General features: G+C 41.8%; 1 protein-coding gene across 5 annotated transcripts in view; it reads left to right on the forward strand.

Moving 5' to 3' along the window:
- Window positions 1–26,229, forward strand: part of LIMCH1 (LIM and calponin homology domains 1) — a 318,240-nt gene that overhangs the window by 201,119 nt on the left and 90,892 nt on the right. For all 5 annotated transcript variants that reach the window (XM_036076942.2, XM_036076952.2, XM_036076955.2 and 2 more), the window contains exons 4-6: window positions 14,383–14,489; window positions 19,996–20,026; window positions 21,969–22,079. In XM_036076942.2, the coding sequence (XP_035932835.2) occupies window positions 14,383–14,489; window positions 19,996–20,026; window positions 21,969–22,079 (249 nt within the window). The remainder of the gene's footprint in view (window positions 1–14,382; window positions 14,490–19,995; window positions 20,027–21,968; window positions 22,080–26,229) is intronic.

Genomic DNA, 26,229 nt, shown 5'->3' on the forward strand with positions numbered 1-26,229 from the left:
TCAACTGAACTTATTTTAAACACCATCTTGTTCCACATCTGTTAAGGTTGGCATCGTGGGGGCTGGGTTGCTAGAATTAAATGTGTTGGAAATTGCAAAGTCCCAAACATCTTACAGGTCCTTGGTACTTTCCATCCTTTGGTTCCAGCCCCCTGGATGCAACTTCAAAACTCCAGGTTGTGGGGACAGTGTCCTTTGCAGCCACATTGGTGGCCCTCTACATTCCTATGCTCCCCCTCCCCCCCCCCCCGTGGTGCTCTGGTGATTTTTTTTTTCTCAGAAATCTTCTTTTGTGAACATGAACAGCATATGCAGCGTGTTAACTCTTTTCAGATGCTTTTCAGATGTGCAAGGTGCTATTTGTGAGAGATAACTTGCCCATTAGATTTATTGTATAAATTAGGCCGAACACTAACTTGGAAAGAGGAAGCCAGTATCCATGGAAAATTTATTATTTTGAATCTACTTTTTAAAAAATGTTTCTTGAAGATGAAATGTGGTTTCCACTTGTGCATGATTACAAAGTCGAGAATCTAGAGTCATTTGAAGATAATCTTTCCTCCACACCTTTTTTGAATTACATACCAAAAAAATTGGAATAGTTAAGGGGGCCCCCGACTTGGGTTAAGAACCTGATAAACTTGAAAGAATACAAAAAATGGCAGTGATGTTTTCACCAGATTTTCCCTTTTTTTTGCTTCGAATTCCTACCCTGCATACCTCTTCTTCCTTGTCACATGTGTTTTAATATCAGCAGAACATTTAAAGCGAACTTTTCCCCAGCCAAAAATTTTAAAGACTAAAATTACTTCAGGCCGTGGTGTGTGTCGATGAGTGCAAAGGTTGATTTTGGTGTTTTACTTTGTGGTATTTCCTTTCTTGCTGGCTTTTTTTGTCTTCTCAGTAGAGAGGTTGTGACCTCTAAATATGATAGGGGTAATGGTATTTGGATCTATCAATATGGCTCCTGCTTTGCACACTCATTTGCCTTCTAAAAGCCTGTTTCTTTTTCTAATGTCCTCCACATGTCTGACCTGGACCATGAAGTATTTTGTTCCTGGGGTCATTCTGACTAGTAAATCGTTGGCTTTGCTTGCAGCCCGATAAAGGCAGATGTCAAATGTATCCTTCTTGTGAGGCTTGAGGGAGGTAGCAGTGACCCAGGTTCTGGCTGTCTGACTTCTGTTAGCCTGGCGTGCCATGGGGCTTGGCATTGCCAGTGTAGGAACTGACCGGAGGGTTGAAGCAAAGGCTGACAATTTCAGATTAGGGGCCACAAACTAAGTGTGATGACTCTTTTCACTCTTAATTGTGGGCAGCATGAAAGTATGAACCATGTCTCAGCTGTTCCTCGGGAGCTCAGCATTTCTTTATGTTTTATTCCAGCAAAAGGTGGATAGGGTGATGGAAAGGGTCCTGAAGTCCAGTGAGTTTAGGAAATGCCGAGTTCAAGTAAAGAGTTTAAAATAAACAGAGTAGAGGGAATTTCTCAGAACTGTTAGTCCTAAGCATTATGAACTCGAAGGTGGGGGGCAGCACTTTCCAGGTTTTATTTAATCCAGAACCCCCGAGGACATGGATACTCTAGGATGGGGATTTGCAACTATTGTGATGAAGAGCAAGTTTTGTGGTTGGGCGGAGGGGTGTGAGCATTTTTTATTATGGCAAAATATATGTAACATAAAATTTACCATTTGAACCATTTTTAGGTGTCTAATTCAGTGGCATGAAGTACATTAACCATGTTGTTGCAATCATCACTATCCGTTTTTAGAACTTTCTCATCATCCCACACTGAAACCCTGTACCCATTAAACAATAGCTCCATTCATCTGAATCCTTAGCCTCTAGTAACCTCCCTTATCCATTCTGTCTCTATGAATTTTCCTGTCATTGTACAAATGGAATCAGATCATATTTATCCTTTTGCATCTGGCTTATTTCACTTAGCACGATATCTTCAAGGTTCATCCATCTTGCATCATGTGTCAGAATTTCCTTCTTTTTTATGGCTGAATAATATTCCATTGTGTGTATATATCACATTTTGTTTATCCATTCCTCTGCTGATGGGCAGATGGTTTGGCTTATTTCCACCTTTTGGCTACTGTGAATATGAACATTGATGTACAAGAATCTGTTTGAATCCCTTCTTCCAATTCCTTTGGGTATATACCTAGAAGGGGAATTGCTGGATCATACCGGAACTCCGTGTTTATCTTTTTAGGAACTGCCAAACTATCTTCCACAAAAGCTATACCATTTTACATTCCCACCAGCAATGCACAAAGATTCCAGTTTCTTCACATCCTTGCCAACTCTTGTTATTTTCCTTGTATTTTTTTAAATAGCCATTCTGCTGGGTGTCAAATGGCATCTCATTGTGGTTTTGATTTTCATTTTGTTGCTGTTTGTTTGATTTCTAATCCAGTTTGGACTGATATGTGATTCGACTACCATTAACTACACAGTTCACATAATATGCAGGTTGGATAAGCATCCAGGATGGTGTATACCTTGTTCAGTGAGATGTGTCTATTGATCACATGCTTGGATGTGGTTAGATTGCCAAATTGTTATAAGAGTTTCTGAAAACTCATTTCTGGCTCTGCCTTTATCTCATCATGTGTGAGTCATCCATGGACCCCAGTTTGACTGTCACTGCCCTGAGAAATGCACAAGTCATATATTACATATCAAATATGTGAGTATTGTTTAATGAGGTATGATAGTTTCAGCAGTTTTATTCTACCATAATGTAAAGCTATTTTCATTAAATTCCCAAATGCAGTGAGTGAATGATATTGGAAAACAATCTGGCAATATAACAATAGCACTTAGGCCGTGTTTTAGAGCTAGTCTGAATAGTTTGGGGAATAGTTTGGTCATTTTTTGGAGAGATAGAGGCCTTGGAATCTAGACAGCTTTTCTGATAGGCTGGAATCCCGATTCTCCTGAGATAGTACTATGGTATTGACCCTCCAGTGGGCTTGAATGTCAAGTTCTGAAGAGGAGAAGCTGCTGCTATGTGGACAGTCATGAGTCTGGAATCCAGAAGGAGAGAGAAAATCAAGATGCTGGAGCCTTTGGGATTACACACTCTCTTTTCCTAAATGTCCTGAGGGAAGAAGAGCTAGCTAGGCTGCAGTCACTGTATTGACCAGGAACTGTACTTGAAATCTCTTCCAACAGAGTTAGTTCATTAATTACATTTGCTTCGTTCTGTGGTTGGCTGTCTTTGGCATCAAGCCTGTTAAGTTTGGGAAAATGAGGCAGCATTACAGCTTAGTGTATAGGCTCTCTCAAAAGAACATCTTTAAAGGAAAACTAAATTTGTGATCAGTTATATTTAGAATGCTGAAAAATGGTAGTATCAGTTCTGTACTCTACTCCATAAGAACTTTGAGAGAAAAATCCACAGTTGATCCACTCTTGTGAAGGTGGCCAGTGTTGCTAGCTTTGTCTGCCCTGAGTCCCCTTACTAGGGAATTCTCCTTCTTTTGGAAACTCTTCTGCCCCCCACCCTTACCCCTACCATTGATTAAAATGATTCCAGGTCTCTTTTACCCCATCCCATTAGTCACTGTAGGAGGGAACCTCACCCTAGGCAGGCCAATAAGGGTCTTTTCCTTATCCTGGGATTTTTTTTGAACTGCATGTGAAAAAGAGAATTAGTCCTCTTGGGAGGGTGACAACCTTCATATATGAAACTTGGGAACCAGGAATCCATGTGGAGGAAACCTGTCTGCGATGAAAGCAAATAAGCTAACATGCAGAATGAGCAGGCAAGAAATGAAGCAATTCCAGCTTCCAAACACACAAGGCCCTGGTTTCCAGTTGTTTCAAAGGGTCAGCTGCACCCCCACTCCCCTGTGGCTGGGAGGTATTGGGCTCTCTAATCCAATATATGTCTATTTCCACCCAGGGTTTTCTCACTTGCAAATTAGAGTCCCAGCTCTAACCGTGACCCCTTCCTACCTAAAGCCTTTTATACAATAAGTTTGCAATAAGTATCTTTGAATAAATTTTAAAAATAAACTAAAATTAATATAGTATAACCACTGGCTGTTGGATCTTCACTCTAACAGAGACTTATATTTTGCCTCCATTGCTGAAAAAATGTTAACAGATTGTTTTCAAATGCCTTACAATATCCAACTTTATATTCTTTTTTTTTTAATTTTTTTATTTTAAAGATTTTATTTATTTGAGAGAGAGAGAGAAACAGCATGAGAGGGGAGAGGGGAGAGGGTCAGAGGGAGAAGCAGGCTCCCCGCTGAGCTGGGAGCCTGATGTGGGACTCGATCCTAGGACTCTGGGATCATGACCTGAGCCGAAGGCAGTCGCTTAACCAACTGAGCCACCCAGGCGCCCTTTATATTCTTTTTTAAAAAAACTTTTATATACAGAACCTGGCATCAGTGGAGTGAAGGGATTTAACTCTTGGGGGCTAATGGCCTCTATCTGTTGATGGAGGAAAAGTTGAAGGCGTAGTAGAGAGATTTTAGAACACAGAGGGGGCGTGTGAAAACATCAGCAAGGATTGGGACAGGGGACTGACCAGGGACACCCAGAAGGATTACCAAGTGGACAAGGGGCCCAGTGAGGTGGGAGCTTATAAATTTATAGCAGCTCCAGACCCATTAACAGCACCATTATTTCCAGTAGCACCAGGATCGGGTCACTGGGGATTTAGGGTGATCAGTAAATAATACTCCTCTCTTCCCCCACCAGCTGAGGTATAAACACAGGAGGCAGATAGAGACCAAAATATCAGCTTTACTTCTCATGAAACAAATAGGAGAGCATGGGTTCAGAGCTGCAGCCAAGAGCATTTGCTGATCCTCACTCATGAATTAAACAGATTTATCCACCCATTCCTGGCACAGCTGGACAACCACAGGCCTCCCCCACAGAGAGAGGCCTCTTACCACATGGCAGAGACAGACAGGAGACATATGTCTTACAGACAGGCTGACTTCCACCGCGGGGAAATCCAAACTGGCAGGCTGAGCATGCCCCATTTCTTCCACCAATGCAACCAGGCGGAGGAGGCGTGAGGGGCTGGAAGTGTTGTCCCTCCATGTAGAAACATGAAGAGTGGGCATACCTGATCCCCAGAGCTGATTGGGTGGCTTGGCCGCCAGGCTCATCTCCAAGGCTAACTGTTCCACCTGCACTATTTCCTTTTCCTAGTCTTTGCTCCCTAACAGAAAGACAGAGAGGTGGGGATGTCGAAGATACAGGAAGGGGAGGGGTGGAATAGTCTCACTCGTCTGGACTGGATCATGAAGGAAACCAGGCAGCGAAGGGAGAGGGAAATGGACTGAGAAAGAAGGGCAGCATCTGGAGATGAAAGAGGGGCCGTTATGAGAGAAGGAGCCAGAAGCCTGGAGGGAGAGGGGCTAAATCCAGAGCAGGATGCTGGAGTTTAAAATTCCACAGGCTAGGTATAGGTGATGATTATGATCCTGAAACAGAGTGTGTAAGGAAAAACTATTGGAATCAAAGAAGTCAGAGAGCTGTAAAGCCAGGTTATCGAACAGGCTGTCCATGAAGAATTTAAAGTCACCTAAAATGTTGACTGTTGAGTGGTGAGCTTGGCATCAGAGTCCCCCATGATTGTGACAGAAATAATGAGTAGAACAGAAGATCATTATGGTGAAGAACTGATGGCTCAAACCTCAAATGAAATGAGGATTGCTCCTGAGGATGATAAGACCAAGATGATGGTCTGGGAGGGGCAAGGAAGAGCTGGGTCAATCAGGGTGCCATGTTTCTCCTGACGTGCAGCTTGCCTAAAAGAAATAATTGGCCAACCATCTTTTGACCCATTATACCTTATCTCATAATCTCTTCTCTGCCAAACTCCCCAAAGGTGTCTCTATGTGTATTCTCCATTGTTTTGGTTCTACACTGATCTCTTAACTTTCTGCAATCTGGTTTTTACCCTATCGTTGCAGTGAAGTTCTCCCAAAAGTCAGTAATGTCCCTTTAATCAGAAAATCCATTCATTGTGCCAAACATTGTTCTCTTCTGGGCACTTTATGTATATTTTCTTACTTAACTCCACACAAGAGCCCTATGATATTATGCGTATCCCCATTTTTATGGTTGTTTGTTCATTTTCTGCATATTTATTGGGGGTGTGCTTACCATATACCAGAGATTGTTTTAGGTAATATCTAGGTAAGAAAAAGAGCAGCGCCGAGGCCCCCGGAAGGGTTGGTTGAAGAACAGTACGGAGTTGTATCTGGTTGCAGGGAGAGGGGGAGTGGTGGAGACAAGTTCCGAGAGGTAGTGGGCAGAAGCTTCTGTAGGGCTTTGGAGACCACTGTGAGGATTTGTGCTTTTAGAAGAGGAAACTGAGGCAGGGACTGGTTAAGCAACTTGCCCATGGCTATGCGGTCAGGAAGTGGCAGCGTGGGGACTCTGGATGTGATGCTGCAGCATTTGGCACTGGACACATAGGCTCTCTGAACAGTGCTCTCATTTGGCTTCCCTGGCCGTCTTGCCTGGTTCTCCTTCTACTCTCATTTGCTTCTCCTCAGTCATAATGGGCTCCTTCTCTTCGAACAGTCCTTTAAATATTGGCATTCTGGATGGTCCTGTTTTAGTCTCTCCTGTTCTGTCTAAACTCCCCTGGGCAGTATCATGCTCTGCCCTCCTTCTGCAATGGGCATGTTCTGGTGATTTCCAAACCTGCATATTCCCCTGGAGCTTCACTTCTGAGCTCCAGACCCAAATATAAGCTCCCAAAGAACTGTGGTTCTTTGAATATATGTTCCAGCCTTTATCATTTCTGATTCTCACAAATCTCCCCCTCCTCTGTTCCTTCAGATGGTCTCAGTGGCTAAAAACCTCAGCCTCAAACCCCCTCCTCCTCCTCATTCTCTACTCTCAAATCCACTCAACTGCCAAGCCAACAGGGCTGCTCACAACCGCCTCCTCTTTTCTGTTCTTACTGCTTCTGGGTGAGTTCAGGCTTTCCACGTCTCTCCCTGAGCTCTTGTAATAATCTCTTAAGTGGACCCTATCCCCTCCACCCAGTGGATCTCTCCCACTGCCACTGGACACAGTCTCTTTAAATAAAGATCGGATCCTCAGACTCCTTCCGTCCTCATCAACTGGCCTTGATTTCCCCCTGCCTACACAATAGTCCAGATCCTTCACAGGGCTCCACATGTCCTCCAGCTCCCCTCTCATGACTTTCTTCCCCTCCCCCAGCTTTTCCTTCTCTCCCTGCCACCCGCCATGCTTCTGCTCATTTTCCATCCATAAATTGTTTTCTGCTCCTTCAAGCAGCCACCCAGCTGCCACCTTCTGGGTCAGGCTTCCCCAGAACCCCTCCCCCCCCGTCCCCCCTCCCCTGCCCCAGGCAGAACAAGCCACCTCCCGATGGAAGGCCTGCTATCCTCATTAAGCACTCCCAGCAAATATAAATGCATTGAAAGTCTGCCTAGTGCTGATTGTTCTGGGCACCTGCCAGTTGCTGGAGCTTGGCTGGAACCCATACAGGCTGGGAGAGCAACTGTGAACACATGGCAGGTATAGGAAATCCCCAAATTCTATTAATTGTGGGGTAAGTTCCCAGAGATCTTTTGGTAATGTATTCCTTAAGTTCTGAATTTTGTTATTGCTTTTCTGCTAAAGGCAGTTTATTTGCTTCAAATGTAGAAAACCTAACAAAAATCATGTTTTCATGTTTTTGTTAAAAAAAAAAAAAAAAAAAGCCTTATAGGTAGAATAGAGAAGTAACATTAGGGTTATTGATTTTCCAAAAGGCTCTGATCTTCTCTGATACACTTGCAGATCTTTTTGAGATATCCTAATCCTTATTAAGATTTTTAAAGCAAATATTTATTATATCTATACATTATAGAAAATGTATTAAAATAAGATCAGCAGATGTAATTCCAGTTTACATTTTGATAGATACTCTTTTCATCTATCGAAACAGAAAATTATAGGGATGCTTTTTATATATGGCATTTTGAATACCTGCAGGATAGGAGTCTCGGTTCATTTGAAACACAAATGAGCATTATCTTCATTTTCTGTGAACTCCAAATCCACCATCATGTTGACCTGTCCCTACTGGCTGTAAAGGAAAGAAAGCCAAGGAGATTGGACAGAGAAGGGAGCTTCCTACCACCTGTCTGGTTTCCCTAGAGAACCATTAAATGCTGGAGCCTTCCCCTGAGCCAGAAAGCTGCATGCTGTCCCACAGTGGATCAAGGAGAGAGAGAAGTCCCTTTCTGGTTGGAAATGACAGCTGGAGAAAGGGAAAGGTCGCAGCAGATCCTTGCCTGCCATCTGAAGACAAGAGGGAGAAAGGATCAGCTGTGGTGTGTCTTGGGGGTTACACTGATATGAATTGCTGACCCACCCTTCTCCCCTCCTCCCTCCTGTCATACTGCCTTGGGCTGAGGAAGCCTTTTCTGTGGCCTCTGGGATCCTTCATCCTACTTTAGCCAAGAGGGATGTTGCTTGGCATTTCTCAATACATGCTCTTTCCCACTGAAATGTTGTTCTGCTTAGCAGATAGGTTCATTCAGGTACATTTTGGATTAAGTAAGCATTCCAGTTCTGGGGGCTACCATGAAAAGATGATTTCCATGAGATAATTACAAATGAGCAGCTATCTTACAAATGGACTTTTGGTACATAGCTTGTGAGTAAATTTGAGGCAGCCTGAAGAAAAGTGCCAAGATGGCAGTTGATAACAGTAACTAAACAACAATAACAGCAATTATGTTTCAAAATTTTCCTTCTTTCTTTTTTAACCATGTCCCATGTCATTGGCAAGAGCTATAAATAGACACTGTGTCTGTTTTTCATGGATGGATCAACTGTTCCTCATTTCACTTTCCACAGGCTTTTCTTGTCCGGAGTTGACAAGAATGTAATAATAACTTTCATATAATGAGTGCCCAGAAGGAGCCAGACATTGGGCTGTGTTTTTAATATGTAGCTTCTGTAATTCTAGTGTCTCTGTAAGGTTGATGGCTCCCCCACCTTTCAGATTCAGAATCTGAGGATCAGAAAGGTTAGGGACGACGCCCATGGCCACAAAGCTAATAAGTGGTTGAGACTGGAATTCTAACTGGAGACCTTCAGATTCCAAAGCTGTTTTGCTGTGTCCCTTGATGTATTTGTTCTTCTCTCACTTCACTGTTCTTTTTTTTTTTTTTTTTTAAGAGAGAGAGAGCACGGGGGTGGAGGGAGGTGCGGGGGGAGGGGCAGGGGCAGAGGCAGAGGGAGAGAGAGAATCTTAAGCAGGCTCCACACCCAGCACGGAGCCTGTTGTGGGGCTTGATCTCATGACCCTGAGATCCTAACCTGAGCCAAAATCAAGACTCAGACACTCAACTGACTGAGCCACCCAGGCACCCCTCATTTCCACCATCTAATTGGAAGGCAGACCTCTGTTTAGGGGTGTCTTGAACAAATCCAGCTATTTAATATATCATGGACATTAATCCAGAAGATAAGACACTTTTGTTGTTAAGTCCTTATTATTTCACCTACTAGAATGTCAGCTCCATGAGGATAAGGAATTTTTTTTTTTCATTCTTGTAAGTCCCTAGAATGCAGTATTTAATTTATTTTAAATATTTAGTGAGTATCTACTATATTCCGGGGAGAGTGCTACACTCTGGAGGTAGAGACCATCCTGGGCTTTCCTTCATCTTGCCTTTGAAGCAAGAAAAGAAGGTGGCAAAGTACAAGGACCTTTTTCAGAGAAGAGGCCCTGGGGCGGGTAGAAAGCTCAGGCCTTAACCCTGGAGCTCTGGGGAGTGTTTTCATGCACAGTGCAGGCCCACAAATTAACGCAATGGGAAGCCACTGAACCAAGAACAAGGAGGAGCTAATACATGGTGGTTACAAAAGCAGCAGTATGAATACATACATTAATATTAGTCTCGCACAAAATGGACTCTAGGAACTTGATGTTAAGCATCTGGGTTGAATTGAGACTCATGTTACAGTATTTTCCAGTCAGCCAGAGATGGTAACTTTCCATTAGTGGTGCTGGAGCATTTACCTTGGTGACTTGCACTAGTTGTCCCTGAGGCAACCATTATTTTCTGCTTGAGTTTTATGACATTGGTCTTGCCAGCCAAGTCTTGTAGTTGAATACACTTCTACGAAAAGATTTTTAAAGATTTTATTTATTTATTTTAGAAAGAGCGAGAAAGAGAGTGCAAGTGGGGTGGGGAGGGGCAGGGGGAGAGAGAGAATCTCAGGCAGACTCCGTGCTGAGCAAGGAGTCAGACGAGGGTCTTGATCTCACGACCCTGAGGTCATGACCTGAGCCGAAACCAAGAGCTGGATGCTTAACCGACTGAGCCACCCAGGCGCCCCATGCTTCTACACATTTAAAAACCTTCTCTTCAAACTTTTTTTGGAAAATGTTCAAAGGTACAGAGAAGTTGGAAGAATGACATAGTGAATCCCTGCATATCATTCACCTGAACTAGGGCCTGTGGGCCAAATCCAGCCCAGGGCCTGTTTTTGTAAATAAAATGTGTCAGAATACACACGCTCTCATTCATTTATGTATTGTTTGGCTATAGTGACAGAATTGAGTCATTTTGACAGAAACCATTATGGGCCTACAAAGCCATAATTACTACCTAGTCTTTTACAGAAGAAGTTTGCCAGTCCCTAATTTAGATTCACCAATTGTTAATATTTTGCTATATTTGCTTTACCTCTTTCTCTATGATGGGTAAACATTCTCTCTCTCTCTCTTATATGCACACACCCTTATTTTTTTTCTGACCATTTGAAATTATGTCGTAGGCATTATGATAAATTGTCCTAAATAATGTATATGTTTGCTTAAAAATAAAGGCATTCTCTCATATAATTACAATATCACCATCATCCTGCCTAAGAAAATTAACATTCATTCAATAACATCATCCAACATACAGTCCATATTTAAATTAGATGTTTATAGCCTTATTTTCCTTTTTTGCATCTAGGATCCAGTCAGAGGTCATCAATTACATTTGGTCCTCATGTCTCTGTAATGTCCAATTTTTGTTTTTTTTTAATGACATTGACTTTTTTGAAGAGTCCCTTAAAAACTCTTTCTGAAGACTTCCTAAGTTTTAATGGGTTTGTAACACTACGATAGTGAGAGCTAACATAATGGTCACTGTCGTAAATCAGTGAGTTTTACTTCTTCTCCTGAGGGATTGAGATGCTGTTGTACTGCTTGGCTTCTGGAGCTAATACACTAAGATGTGAGTTTTGCTTGGAATTGTGAATGTGGAAAAATCTTGGCGTGAAGAGCAAGGCAGATGGGAGTTTGCAGGTTGCATTTTATGTAATTAAAGGCACAGTCCTTTTTACCCACTCTGGTTGTTGCCCCTGTAAACTCTTGGCCATGGAGCTTTTTCTTCTGGTTTTCTCCTGGTCGGGGTCTGGCTCCCCTCTAGCATCATTGGTTGCAGCAAGGAGCTGGAAGGAGACCTGCAGTCCTTTAAATCTCCCAGCCCAAATTGTTCAGTGGGCAACACGATGTTGTTGGGTTTGCAGTCTGTGTAATGAAGATAGTGTGGCACTCCAGGGCACATATGGGAATGCATAAGGGAAGGGCACCTCCTTGCCTTTCTTAAGAAACTGAGATGCCACAGTCATGTTCCTCTTATGGGCCTCGTGCTGGTCACAGGTTGGTCCTTATCTTGTGATCCCAAATGACTCCTAGAGAGTGCCAGGACCCATCCTTTGTTTTCCTCTGGGCAACAAGCCCTCAGACCAACCAGAAAGATAGTTGCATGCCATAGAAGAGACCCACGTGAACATCTAATAAAACTCTGAAGATGGGGGGGGGATAGAAAAACTTCAAGGAGATATTTGATAATTTTAAAACCTGCAAAGTAATTGAAGGAGAGACTGGCAGGGTATGACTAACTTCAGACTATGACCAGCTCATTGTCACTCTACAAGAGGTCTTTTTTTTCTTTTTTAAAGATTTTATTTATTTATTTGACAGAGAGAGACACAGCTAGAGAGGGGACACAAGCAGGGGGAGGGGGAGAGGGAGAAGCAGGCTTCCTGCAGAGCAGGGAGCCCAATGTGGGGCTCGATCCCAGGACTCTGGGATCATGACCGGAGCCGAAGGCAGACGCTTAACGACTGAGCCACCCAGGCACCCCTCTACAAGAGGTCTTGTGAATGACATGGGTCTTGTGCGTGATGGCACATTGTAACTGCTGAAGAAAATCCAGGGACCCAGGAAAAACACGGGAAAGAAGACATTCTGGGAGGGGCCACCCTCCATGACTGCGGGGGGGGAGTGAGATTGTGGTATCTCCTCATCGGTTTCCCTGCCTCCTGTCTTAGTCCTTTGAAGTCCTTCATACCCTCTACTTTCCCCTACGCCTGCCCCCAAAAATCTACTTCTGCTGCAGATCTGAGCATCATTTCTCAGATTACAGCCCCTCTCCGATTTCCACAGCCTACCTTCCTTGGCCATCAAGGCCCTCTGTGATCAGGCCCTAACTTCCTTTGGTGCCAGCCTCAGATTTGATGCCTCAGTTTGTCTTATATGCTGTGTGTTTGCACCTCCATCCTTTGCTGGCTGTGTGACCTTGGGCAAGGTGCTTGATTGCTCTGTGCCTCAGATTGCTCATCCATAAATGAGGATGATAATAGTATCCGCTATCGGTGCCTACTAAGTACCTACTAAGGTCAGATAGTAGTCCCTACTAAGGTCGTACAGGGGTTAAATGAGTTAGCATATACAAAGCTCTTGGGGGAATATTTGGCATATAAAAGTTATATAAAGGTTAGCAATTTATTGCTATTGCTCTTACTGTTTTGCGCCTGGGTATATTAATTTTTCATTGTTGCATAAAAAATTACTATAAACTTAGAGTCTTAAATCAACACCCATTTCTTATCTTAGTTTCTGTAGATCAGAAGTATGGACATGGCATGACCTTTGCTCAGAGTCTCAAGGAGCTGAAATCAAGGTGTTCATGGGGGCTGAGGTTCTACCTGAGCTCCCAAGCCTCATCCAAGCTTATGTGTTTGTTGATAGAATCCATCTCCTTGCAGCCATAGAACTCTTGGCCACCAGGAATTCTATTCACTTTCTTTTAAATCCTCCCCTGATTATGTCAGGCCCAATCAGATAATCTTCCTTTTGATTAACTCAGAGGCTACTGGTTAGTAAGGTAATCACAGAGTGATATCCATCACATTCACAGGTCCCACTTGCTCTTCAGGGGAGGCGATGATGCAGGCTGCGTATGCCAGGGAGCAGCATTCTTGAGGGTCATCTTAGAATGTTGCCTGTAGACTGGGTGATTGGGAAATACTATGCCTCTTGTTTGCTTTGTTGAACTGTGCTTGCGTGAGTATATGATTCAGTAACTACCATCATCATTTCTGACTTCTGTAACAACTTTCTTAGAGTTTTCAGATGGATTCACACTGGTCTGGCCCCGGGAGCCAACCTTTATTATTCCTCTCTTGTAGTTCTAACTGATGGGACCAGTTAGCTTATCAGAAATCTTCTAGAAAGAGGACAGTTAGGAACTTGCAACCGAGGAATCTGCTGCTAATACCCAGGAGTTCCAAAAGGCTGACCCACAGTTGCAATCCCTTCCAGAGTCATCTGCTTATTCTTGACTCTCAACAGATGAAGGGCAGAACCCTTAATTGTCAGTTGTGCCTGATATTCTGCCAGCTCAAAGAAAATATGTACCTGCTAGAGAAAATGTTCACTTTGAAAAGGTCTTTTGCATTGTTTTCAAAAGCTTTCCTTGCTCCTCTTTTTTCCCTTCACTATTAAGTCTAGATTTTCCCATTTTCCCAGTCTAAATTTTTTCCCATTTAATTCAATTCATAGTTCACAAAGAGGTATTATCAGTCAAAACCTGCTGATAAAAAATGTATTTTAGAAGGTCAGTTTAGAAGAAAAACCCATTGATGACATTTGGGTACTAAAACCAACTTTTAAAAAATATATCAATTTTGAACCAAATTCTTGCAATAAGACATGGACAAAACTTGGAAGTTCTAGGGGATACCTGGCTACTATGAGTACTGGTCCCCCAAAAGATGCTATGTTCTGCTTTGCAATGACATTTTACTTGCAGTTTTATGCAAATGGGTTAAGGTAAAGGGGGAAAAATGCATTTGGCATGGCTGTGGGTTTAGAAGATTGAAAGTGTCTGTTTATCTTGGAATATCCTAACAAAGTATGATTCTGTTATCCAACAAGCCAAAATTTAGATCTGATTCTTGCTGTCTTAATGATTGACATCCCTCTGGTAATTTGGACTATTAGAGAGGAGGGACTGGTTCATAAAGATAATATAAAATAATATAGACTTGGATTTCTTTTCTTCCTTTCAGGACAATATCATCTTGTTCTTGAGAGGTTGTAAAGAGCTTGGTCTTAGAGAATCTCAACTTTTTGACCCAAGTGACCTACAGGATACGTCCAACAGAGTAACAGTCAAGTAAGTAACACAAGATTTATGTTTAAGGAAAACCTATTTATGGTTTGATTTGTAGCTTTATGATAATGTTGTAATGTCTAAGAGGCAGAGTATTGGACATGTCTAATAAAATAAAAATGTGAAGGTAAAGAGCAAGCTTTCAAAACAAGACATATTGGCCTTCCCCCTGTGTGTAGCTCTCATTTTGGTCAAACGTAATTTCTTTGAAATGCAAAAATCACACATAGAGTGTTAAAATGTTAAAGAGGAGAAACATGTTCGGTGAGACTTACTGGAGGGAGAGGTAAGGGAGAAATATGCACAGAATCTGTGTGTGTTAGCCAGAAAGAAAACCTTTATTCACTCTAGTTGGGCATTTGAATAGGCTCTTGGAAGACTACAAACTTGGTAAACAGATCCAAACTCTGTTTATTATGCAAAGAGGTCAATAGATTATGGAGAAATGGCTTCCTCATTTACATTTGTAACTGTTTTCTCATATGTCAGTGATCAGGTTCTTTGAAGATGGATTATTGGCCATTTGACTGTTGTTGACTGTGTCTACTCACTGAGCCATGTTTGCAGCCAAAGAATTTTTGGGAAAGAATGGCACAGTAAAAGAAAAGGCAGTGTGTTTCTCTGGAAAGGAATAGCTGGTGACCGGGGTAATGAGAAGAAAGACTCTTACGAGATGCTAGCGACGACTTTTCCTGTAGTTTAGAAGTCCTTCCCAGTCTACACATTTCATACAAAACATTTTCCACTTCAAACAATATTTGACATGAATATGCCTTAATAATAGGCTTAATTACATACAAAGGGTCTGTGGATTGGCTACACTTCTTTTGATCACTTTTGGGTCATTGTATCATGGAAGTACAGAAAAGGGACAGAAGCCAAAATGCAGAGCTGCTAATTTGATACTCTTTGCCAATATTGATTGGGGAAAAAAACGGAAACTACTGAATGAAATCAAGCTAGTTTATATTGGATTTTATGATTCATGACTGGGAATAAGGGAGAATCAGCCATAATTGATTATATAAAAATCACACTTCTCTGTTGTCAATGTGCCTTTCTTTGATATTTCTCATAGAAAAATTTTACTTAAGGGCAAAAATAGAATACAAATTATGGTATTTGAATATGGAAAACCACCATAAACCTCATTTTAAGATGGTTATTTATTTATTTGTTTATTTATTTGAGAAAGCATGAGCAGGGGGAGAGACAGAGGGAGAGGGAGGAGCAGACTCCCCGCTGAGCAGGGATCCTGATGTGGGGCTCGATCCCAGGACCCTGGGATCATGACCTGAGCTGAAGGCAGATGCTTAACCGCTTAACCAACTGAGCCACCCCGGCGCCCCTCCCTCATTTTAGACATCACGTGCTCCGTATATTACTGCACCTAAAACCAGCCTCTATAAATTGTTCATTTTAGGAAATGTCTTCTGACTCATCTGATGTTTGTTCCACCTGAGTGGCACGTGACCAGAAACAATAGTAACTATATGACATCATAACAATTAGTCTCACACACACATTGCTTGTGTGTGACCAGTATAGTGAGCTAAGGTAGTGAAGAAAAGTTTCTTTTGATGGTGTTGTCAGCTGCATTTCCTTTTTTTGGAGCTACTCTAAATCCATATGTCACTAAACCAGGAGAATTCTGAGACAGTTTGGTTTTAGAAATTAAGAATTTTTCTTACCTTTATTGCTTATCTACAAATAACTGGCATCAGGAAGTCAGGGGTCTGGCCCTCGATCTGCTACTCCCTAGGTGTATAATCCTAAGCAAGTTCCTTTCCTTCGGTAGGGCTCTGTGTCTTCAACTATAAGATGGAATTGGACAGAAGGTCCTCACAGGCATGATGCTAGCTAAAACCTGCTCAGTGCTCTGCTTGCTCAGTTCTGGGAAGATGGTTCAGCCAACTTCCAAAGAAAAAGGCACAGAAAACAATGTAAAGAGGAAAAGTCCCTTAGACCAATGGCACACACAGTCACATCTCCATTACACTGTACCGTCTTCCCCTTCTCCTGTTTCTTTTCCCCTCTGTCATTTTTCTTTATCTTTCTAGCTGCTTCTTTCTCCATCTCCTTTTCTTCCCGGTGCTTCCCTTCCCTTCTTTATCCTGTCTTTCCATCTCTCTCCCCTTTTGCATTCCTTCTCCTCATTTTCTTCCCTTTTTAGTTTTTCCTTTACTTGAGCATTATTATTTTCTTTAAGCAATGCTTTTCCATCGCCTTCTCCTATGACTTTATCATTTTTCATTCATTCAATAACTATTTACTGAGCAGCTACTATGTGTCAGATACTTTCCAGTCATTAGACAGCTGGAATGAGCAAGATAGCCAACACTCCCTGTTCACATGTAATTTACACACAGTGTCAGGAAGTAAGAAATAAACAAGTAAATAAATCAAAAAAACTGCAGGGAGTGATAAGTGCTAAGAAGGAAGTAAAAGATGATGTGAAAGATAGTGACCATCACAATATATACATATATCAAATCACCATGTTGTGTTCTTTAAACTTATACAATGTCATATGCCTATTACATCTAAATAAAACTGGGGGAAAAAAAGATAGTGACCAGTCCAGAAGTGGTCAAGCATAGCCTCTCTGAAGAGGTGGCATTTCAGCTGAAGGCTGTGGGCGGAGACATGAGTGGGAGGAAGCAAGAACCCATCAAGCGAAGACCTGTAGAGTGTTCAAGGCAGAGGAAGATCAAGTAGAAAGGCTGGGGAAGAGAAACAAACTCAATGTTTAAAAAGAAAAGTATGTGGTGTGGTAGAAGGGTGATGAGCAAGAATGAGTGTGGTGGGAGGAATGGTCGGTCCATAAGCATTGCAGGATGCTGAACCTGGATTAATTATGGAGAAAAATTTTCATTTCACAGTATGAGTATCTAGAAGAACATAAAGAATTTTACATCCAAGTTATGCCATAAATTCATGTACAGTACTTAGAAAATCATTTCTAGTTTCAGTGAAGGGTGGGGCACGGAATGAGCTCTCTGCTTCACAACTTTTCTGTAAATGATCCTGGTGTCGTTTGGCACTGGACGAGGGACATTTGCAACATATGTAGATTTCATAGCCATGGTAGAGTAAAGTAGAACTGCTACATTCTTCTGCTCTACCCTCTGAGGGTTGAGCAGAGCATTCACAGAGATAGAAAACACCCCACGGACCCCACCAATTAATAATGTAAGCAATAAAGTCTAGGGGTAGATCCCACAGAGCAAATTTTGATGCTTCCCTGAAATTGTTTTTGAAAAAATGCTCTTTAGTTTAGCTTTTATTGTAGGTAATTTTTCTTACTTTATTTTTTTGAGAAGTAACTTGAGTAGACTAAAGGAAAAAAGAAAGAAAGAGAGGGAAAAGCTGCAAATGATTACTGCATGTGTAATTTTGTGAACTCTACCTATAATGGATGCCAGACGACCTTGATGGGAAATGAGAGCATAATCCAGAAGGGCATGCAGCAAGTATTATTCCAGGGAATTGAAACAATTGGATGAAAATGAGGAAAGGCTTTGGATTGCTCCTGAATATGTCTCTTGAAAAATTTGGAAGCATTTTCGCATAATTGGTTGTTAGGTAGAAATCATTCAACAGATATTTTGTGAGCTCCTGCTATGTGCCAAGCATGATTTTTTTTTTTAGAACTGGGTCACAATTTTAGTCAATGAAGTTTTATTGTCAATGCAGAAAACGTTTTATGTTCCCTATTCTTATTTTTCATTAAAATTTCAAAGCTTTCATAGATTTTTTTTCCTTTTCATCTGGAGTTTTTATAAGTTAAAAAAAAATCCTGGAGGGGCGCCTGGGTGGCTCAGTCGTTAAGCGTCTGCCTTCGGCTCGGGTCATGATCCCAGGGTCCTGGGATCGAGCCCCGCATCAGGCACCCTGCTCCGCGGGAAGCCTGCTTCTCCCTCTCCCACTCCCCCTGCTTATGTTCCCTCTCTCGCTGTGTCTCTCTCTGTCAAATAAATAAAATCTTTAAAAAAAAAAAAATCCTGGAAAATATCTAAGCAGATAATGCCATGTTTTTTTCTATTAAAAATGGTAAACTTGAAAACACTCTCTTAATCAAATCCAAATTAGACCAGTGTTTCCTTCAATCCAAGTCCCTGTTGATGGGTTTATCTCCTTAGTATATACTACATTGTATTCTGTTCCCTGAAATCTCAATTGACTTAAGATTGTGCACCTATTCATTAATATGTTCTTTGGGTCAGAATATGCAGCCATATGGGCCCCTGTGGCTCAGTCAGTTAAGCATCCAACTCTTGGTTTCAGCTCAGGTCATGATCTCATGGTCATGAGGTCAAGCCCCATGTCGGGCTCTTTGCTCAGCGTGGTGTCTGCTTCCGATTCTCTCTCCCTCTCCCTCCTGCTCTCTCTCTCTTGAACAAATAAATAAATAAAATCTTAAAAAAAAAAAAAGATTATGCAGCAATGAGGTAACTGGGGTCTAAAAACTTGAAAGAATTCTTGACCAGTTTATACAATAGAATTACATTCTCCCTTCCTCCACTCCCCACCCCAACTGAAGTTGCTAGGGGTAAAGAAATGCTTGTTTCATTTTTCCTAGCATTTATTTGGTGACATGTTAAAGAAGCTTTGGAATAATTTTGTAGAAACTTTTATATTTCACTGTATGAATATTTCAAAAATACCACCAACTAGCTTTTTTTTTTTTTTTAAGATTTTATTTATTTATTTGACAGAGAGAGACAGGGAGAGAAGGAATACAAGCAGGGGGATCGGGAGAGGGAAAAACAGGCTTCCTGCCGAGCAGGGAGCCTGATGTGGATCTCGATCCCAGGACCCTGGGATCATGACCTGAGCTGAAGGCAGACGCTTAACGACTGAGCCACCCAGGTGTCCAAGCACCAACTAGCTTTTTTTTTTGTTTATGGTTTGAGAGTAAACATCTATGTATTTTGAAGAATGCACATGTGTATATTCGAACATAACACACATATTTTCCTGTTTATGGCTAATTCCCAACACTAATTTCTATCTGTAGCAGACCGGAACAAATATTTAGATAGCATTGCCTCTTCCATGTATATTTTCAGGTCTATTTAATGAAGTAAGGTTTTAGACCTCTGTTAAAAGTACTAGTTATATGAAGATTTTGAAAGTGTAGTAAGATTTCAATTTGACAGTGGTCTTTAATCAAGGCACAATTTTGCTTTTAACAATTGAGCTTCAAGAATACAAATACCAAGCGTCCCAGTTTTAGATGGAATCCTTCATTTTCCAGATGTTACGAAGCATTCATCTTTTCATGGTGCACTTTGGAAGTTTAATTCCATCTTGTCCTTCTACATTTGTTTCCCTAAATGATTTTATTCAGTACCTGAAATCGCTAATCATGGACCTTAGAAAAAATACTGTGTTCTGCTGATTCCATTATATTTGTTAGCTTCACATACATCTTAGAGGTGTTTAAGGGATGATCATGAAGCAATTGCCATTTTGACCAGATTTTTTTTTCCTTTTCCTTCATTAGGAGCCTTGATTACAGTAGGAAACTGAAAAATGTAAGTGTTTTGACTTCACTTTGAAAACGTTTTTCCTTCTCACTTTGATGGCTCAAGTGTAAAATGTAGCTCCTAAGTTCAGTGACTCTCGCATGCCTTGCTAGGAAGAGTCCTCAGCAAACGAGTGAGTATAGGTGTCTCTGATGGAACAGTCGATCGATCACTGTGACAGAAACACAAATTGTAGAGGGGGGAGGTCTCTGTAATTAATAAGGGCTCGTTCTAGAAGTAAATAAATGAAAGCTTGCACTCTGTAATTCCATTGCTTAAACACAAGATGATCTGTCTCAGCACTAATATCAGTTGCTTTCTGTCAGTTGGCACGGGTGGGATTATTAAATAAAGTAGTTGGACACAATTTTTTAGGGAAAAGATCAGCATAATATAAATCTTGTTGACTGTCATGGGCCTGCACTTTTTCTATTTTTTTTTTCTTATTGATGTTTTGAGCTTTTATTAGTACTTCCCCAAAATCAACTTTTTGGAATTGGATCTTATTTTCAAAGAGCAAGTATGTTAGTGTCCTTTTATTTTAAGTTTAAATTGAGGAATGTAAAAAAATGACTTCCTGTATATAAAATTTAAAATTAGCTGTGACCGACCCCTCCTTTTTTTAATTTCCAGGGTGCTATTACATTTGATTGACATTTTCATTCTTGTCTTCCTTTTCTTCCTCTATACAACTAGGGATATATGCCATTTTTCATCAGGCAGTCTTAAACAAGTCAGAAAACCCATAATCTAAAACACAACACAGTTCGATGTTTCTCCTACTACACCTTCCAAAATGGCCTCGTACTCTTAGCACACATTAGTTATTTTACGGTCCTAGTTAACGTCCTGACATCTGGAATTGTCTGTTCTCTGGAAATTTATTTGTAAGCAATCAATGTTAAAAAGACTCTCTGGAAGTCTTGAAGGATTCCTGACATGCGCTTTTCCCACAGAGGTAGAAAACCGAATCACGTCATAGCGTTGATACACACAACCATATTTTGGGCATGTTGCCATGTGGAACCATGTACACGTATCTTTCCTGATCTAGCAAGTGGAAGCAGGGTACAACCAGCACTTCCCCGCCTGATTGAAGCAATAAGACCAAATGTGAAAATAAAATAATAGCTTTTCCTAAGCTTCAGATCCAAAGAATTCAGCTTTAAGGAGCTCACCTTCAGCCTTCTGGGCTTTATGGAAAAATCACTGTATAGAGCATTTGCTTTTGTGCACAGTTATTTTGGAAAGACAGAAAAAAATGAACCAAGGACTGTAGCTTCAGACCATTGAACATTCATGGACATTTGTAAGCACCCAAGGTTATTTAGTTGGCAGTAATTTTGTCCAGGCTAAAAATTTCCCATCTCCAAGGAATAGGAATTTAACTCTACGCCAGCGCTAGGTAGCTGAAGATCGTACTCTTCATTACTTTGCTTTCGTCTGATTTCAGTTAGATATATGCTGTTTCTCTTGTGCTGGGAACCACTAATTAACCTGGATCTCTGCCTCTGTGCCCACAAGTAGGAATTGTAAGCCTTTGAAAGCACCTCTTTCAAAAGGATTTGACAACCCATTTCATGCTCATCTGGGTGAAGACGCCAGAGTTTCTGAAAATTTTCACTTTCTACCTTTATTACCGAAAAATGATTTTGGAGGATTTATTTTTCCTTCTTGCTGTCTTAAAGATCATTTTCTTACAACCAAAATTTCCTAAAACTGGAGCTTTATTTTAACTACCGAATCATGTTTGTGTTGACTGATAGAGCATTGGGTTCTTATTAAAATGATTTCACATTTAATGGATACCTCATGGATGGTGGTTTTTGTAAATCAGTGTCACATTCTCTCCTTCCGGCTTTCCTCTTGGTGGGGCACTATTGATTCCTTAGTTTAAAAGTCATTCTTGAGGGAAAATTCTCCTGCTCTTGTGCCCGGTTTTGTTTCACAGGTACTAGTTACCATTTACTGGCTGGGAAAAGCAGCAAATAGCTCGGCGTCCTATAGCGGCACGACACTGAACCTGAAGGAGTTTGAAGGCTTGCTGGCTCAGATGAGAAAGGTAACTTGACTTTCCTTCTTTTTTTTTTTTTTTTTAGATTTTATTTATTTATTTGAAAGAGAGAGACACAGCGAGAGAGGGAACACAAGCAGGGGGAGTGGGAGAGGGAGAAACAGGCCTCCCGCCAAGCAGGGAGCCTGATGCGGGGCTCGATCCCAGGACCCTGGGATCATGACCTGAACTGAAGGCAGATGCTTAACCGACTGAGCCACCCAGGCGCCCCTTGACTTTCCTTCTTTATCCCAAGAGGTTAATATAAGATGGGAAATTAACACATTTACTTCATTTTTTTTTTAGATGTTATTTATTTATTTCAGAGACAGCGCAAGCACGAGTAGGGGGAGGGGCAGAGGGACAAGCAGGCTTCCTGCTGAGCAGAGAGCCCGACATGGGGCTCGATCCCAGGACCCCGGGATCATGACCCGAGCCAAAGGCAGACGCTTAACCGACTGAGCCACCCAGGCGCCCCACATTTGCTTCTTTTTAAGATCCTTAACAGTTCACCGGGGTGAAATTGCACAGACCAGAGATGTCCTGCCCTCCAGGAAAGGACTAGTTGACTTACCAATGCGGTCTTTGCCTTGGGTGCCATGCCTACCTGAACTTTTATAGCTTTCAGAGAATGGAAGGTCTGAGTTCTCTCCAACTTTAATTCCAAAAGAGCAAATGCAATCTGTCAGCATGTGGCTTTGTATGCCAGAGAGCTCTGCACTTGTTTTCTTGAGGGAATAACGCCTGAATTAAACAATACAGTATTATACAAAAATGAAGACTTGCTCTGCATTTGTCCTAAAGGTCATTTTGCTTACCCGTCACGGCCTTGGTATGGGTGAAGTCATGTCTGCCAAGCTCTTGCCTGGCCATCCACCCTGGACGGGCCCTGACAAATTAGAAGCATTCTCTGCGGAGATGTGCATTTTACGGCCATTGTATTTGGGTGACGTGGAAATTCGGAAGACTTTTTTTTTACAGTATTTAAAGCTTTATTTGTTTATTTGGTTATGGGAAAGACTGACTTAAGGTAGGAATTTGTCAAAGAAACAGGGGGATGTATTATGTATGTCTGCCTGTGTGTTCCTTTTTAAGGTTCAGCAATGTACAGGAACTCACCCAAAGTCCTAGGATATAGGACTGCGCTCAGGCAGGCCCACCCAGCCAGCCTAGTGAGTGGATGAGGCTCAGTTGTCACATCCGTGGATTTTGGATAAGATCCCTATCGTAGCACAAATAGTCCAGGCCTTGCCCTTCCTCATTTCTCTAACATGCAAACGAAATGCACTAATGAGACCTTGAGAGACATTCCCCGCTTTACAGACTTTCTTTTCATACTGAAAACAAGAATGTGCTCCACCTTTCTAATAATTTATCCTTCTTTCTTTAAATTAAAGATAATGGTCCTGATAGTTCTTCCCATTTGGCTTGAGCCGATCTGGCTCATGTATTTTGTAAATGGACAAAGCTTTCATACTGGTTGTTATGCATATAAACAAAGTCCTTTAAGCTAAATTCCTTTAAAAATAAACTGAACACACCCACGCAATACACTGTTTCTTACTTTTTACTCTCATGGGTCCTTTAATTTTTCATGTAACTCTATTCTTAGAGCAAGTACAAAGGTAAGGTTTAGTCTGATTTGTGAAATTTGAATGCTTATTTTTTTATATTAAATTTGGATTTGAATAATGATACATGGGTCATCTCTTTTTTTTTAAAGTTATTTATTTATTTATTTATTTATTTGAGAGAGAGAGAGAGAGAGAGAAATCACGAGTTGGGGGAGAAGCAGGGGGAGAAGCAGAGGGAGGACAAGCAGCCTCCACGCTGAGCGGGGAGCCCGATGTGGGGTTTGATCCCATGACCCTGAGATCATGACCTGAGCCCAAATCAAGAGTCGGATGCTCAACCGACTGAGCCACCCATGGGTTATCTTTGTACAACTGTTTAAAAGCCCTGCCTCACAGTTCCTTTCTTTGCTGGATTCCCTTGGAACCTGATTTATTCTTGCTGTGGACATTTCTTACCATCACTAGTCCAGCTCCTCTATACTCTAAGCAGCTATGGTTTCTTCAGCAACCCTTCTACTGAGACCATATTTAGCTGACCCTTGTTACGTCAGCTGCCTTGAAATGACCTGTCGTTGCTAACAGCGGTTCCCTTCTTTTAATGAACATAGTACAATATCACAGGACCCAAGAGAGTACTTGGTATCACTGGACACAGCATGACTTAACTAAATGGCCAACTGTGGTACTCCCATGCCTCTGAATAGAGAGTAATTGATCTGAACGTCACAGATATATCCAATGCCTAGAGATACTAATTTATCTGGAATAGATATTATCTCATTTTATCAATTAAAATTGGGTTTGTCTGATAAGTGCAGAAAACTCTAAATGTGGCTTAAATAAGATGAATTTAATTTCAAACTTACATAAAAGAGGTCTGAACATGAGCAGTGGGCAGGTGATCATCAGGGACCCAGGGTCCTTCTGTCCTTTTACTCCAACATCCTCAATCCTTGGGTTCTCACCTTCTGGTCCATCATGGTTGTGCAAGCTTTAGCCACCATATCCACATCTGAGCCAGGAGAAAGGAGGGATGAGGAGATGAAGGACCTCTGCCCTCCCTTTAAACACACGTCTGCTAAGTCATACACTACTCCTCTGCTCATATCCTATTGACCTAAACTTGGTCACACATCCAAACCTACCTGCAAGGAAAGACTTGGGAAAGGTAGGCTGTATTTCAGCTAAACCCTGTGGGTGTTTTCACTGGAGAAGAAAAGGAGCAGATACTGAGGAGACAACTAGAATTGCTTCGGCATGGAGACAGGCTGAAAGAAATTTGCAATTGAAATGTTTTCTTTCACAAAGGAGACTAACCAGAAATTTTTTATATTCATTTCTCTAGTGAGAGAAATGTTTGTAAAAAATTATCAACTTGTAGGGGCGCCTGGGTGGCTCAGTCAGTTAAGCATTTGCCTTTGGCTCAGGTCATGATCCTGGGATCGAGCCCCGAATTGGGCTCCCTGCTCAGTGGGGAGACTCCTTCTCCCTCTCCTTCTGCCTCCCCCCACTGCTCGTGCCCTTTTGCTCTCTCTTTCTCTCTCAAAAATCAATAAATAAAATCTTTTAAAAATATTTCTAAAAATTACCAACTTGTGCAGTAACATGTGTAGAGCCCTTAGCAGACGCGTCTGGCACATAGTAGTATTCATAGTAGGTGGCTGCTGCTATATGCCAAAAAAAAAGCTCTGAGAGCATAGTGACAATGGCCTTTCAGTGAGCCCAGATATGTCAGAGGAGGTCTCCCAACAGAGGGGACACTGAAGTGGAACAAAGGGGCATTACTGTGAGAATGTTGAGGTTGAAGGAAGAATCATGGGGACTAAGTGGCCTTAGAATCTCAGGGACTAGAGCTGGAAAGTGAGCAGTCTGGGTTCTGCCTTTTTACGTCTCTCTCTCACCTCTTCCTATCTCTCCTTGAGATTTCCTCACATCAGGGAACATGGCCAACAGCATCTCCAGGATTACCTGCTTCTAGCTCCTTGCCCAGAAAACAAGGAAATTCTTCCTTCTAGGCCCAGCTGCAAAATTCCTAGGGGTATACTCTGGCCCAGTCTCTGTGACCAAGGGTAACAGGTACCAGGATTGGCCTAAGCACTACCGTTTCAGGAGGGGAGGGGTGTTAACTAGAACAAGGGGATAAAGACGGGGGAATGAGATGGGCAAGAACAGACCTCTGCCTAAAATAGCAACCAACATCAGCTTCTCTCCCCTTAACCTGCCTTATTTTTTCATGATACTTACCACCCAACTTTGTATTCATTTATCGGTTTTTCCATTTCCCTTTTGTCTTCCCTACTAGAACATAAGGCCCGTGAGGACAGGGTATTTATTGACTTTGCCGAATGTTGTGTGCCCAGCATTAGGACCATGTCTGACACATAGAAGATGCTCGGTAAATATCCGAGGAGTGAATAGCTTCCCCAGCCAGAGTGTGGTAGGTGCAGATGGGTCATCAAGCTGGAAAAGCAGAACCCTAAAACACTCCAGAATAGGATTTAGCCGCTTTATAAATCACAAAGGAAGCAGAAAATGTTGAGTGGTAACACAGAAGCATCTGGAGTTTCTCAGATACTGTAAGTCAC

Source organism: Halichoerus grypus, chromosome 3 (genome assembly GCF_964656455.1).
Source record: "Halichoerus grypus chromosome 3, mHalGry1.hap1.1, whole genome shotgun sequence".
NCBI lineage: Eukaryota > Metazoa > Chordata > Mammalia > Carnivora > Phocidae > Halichoerus > Halichoerus grypus.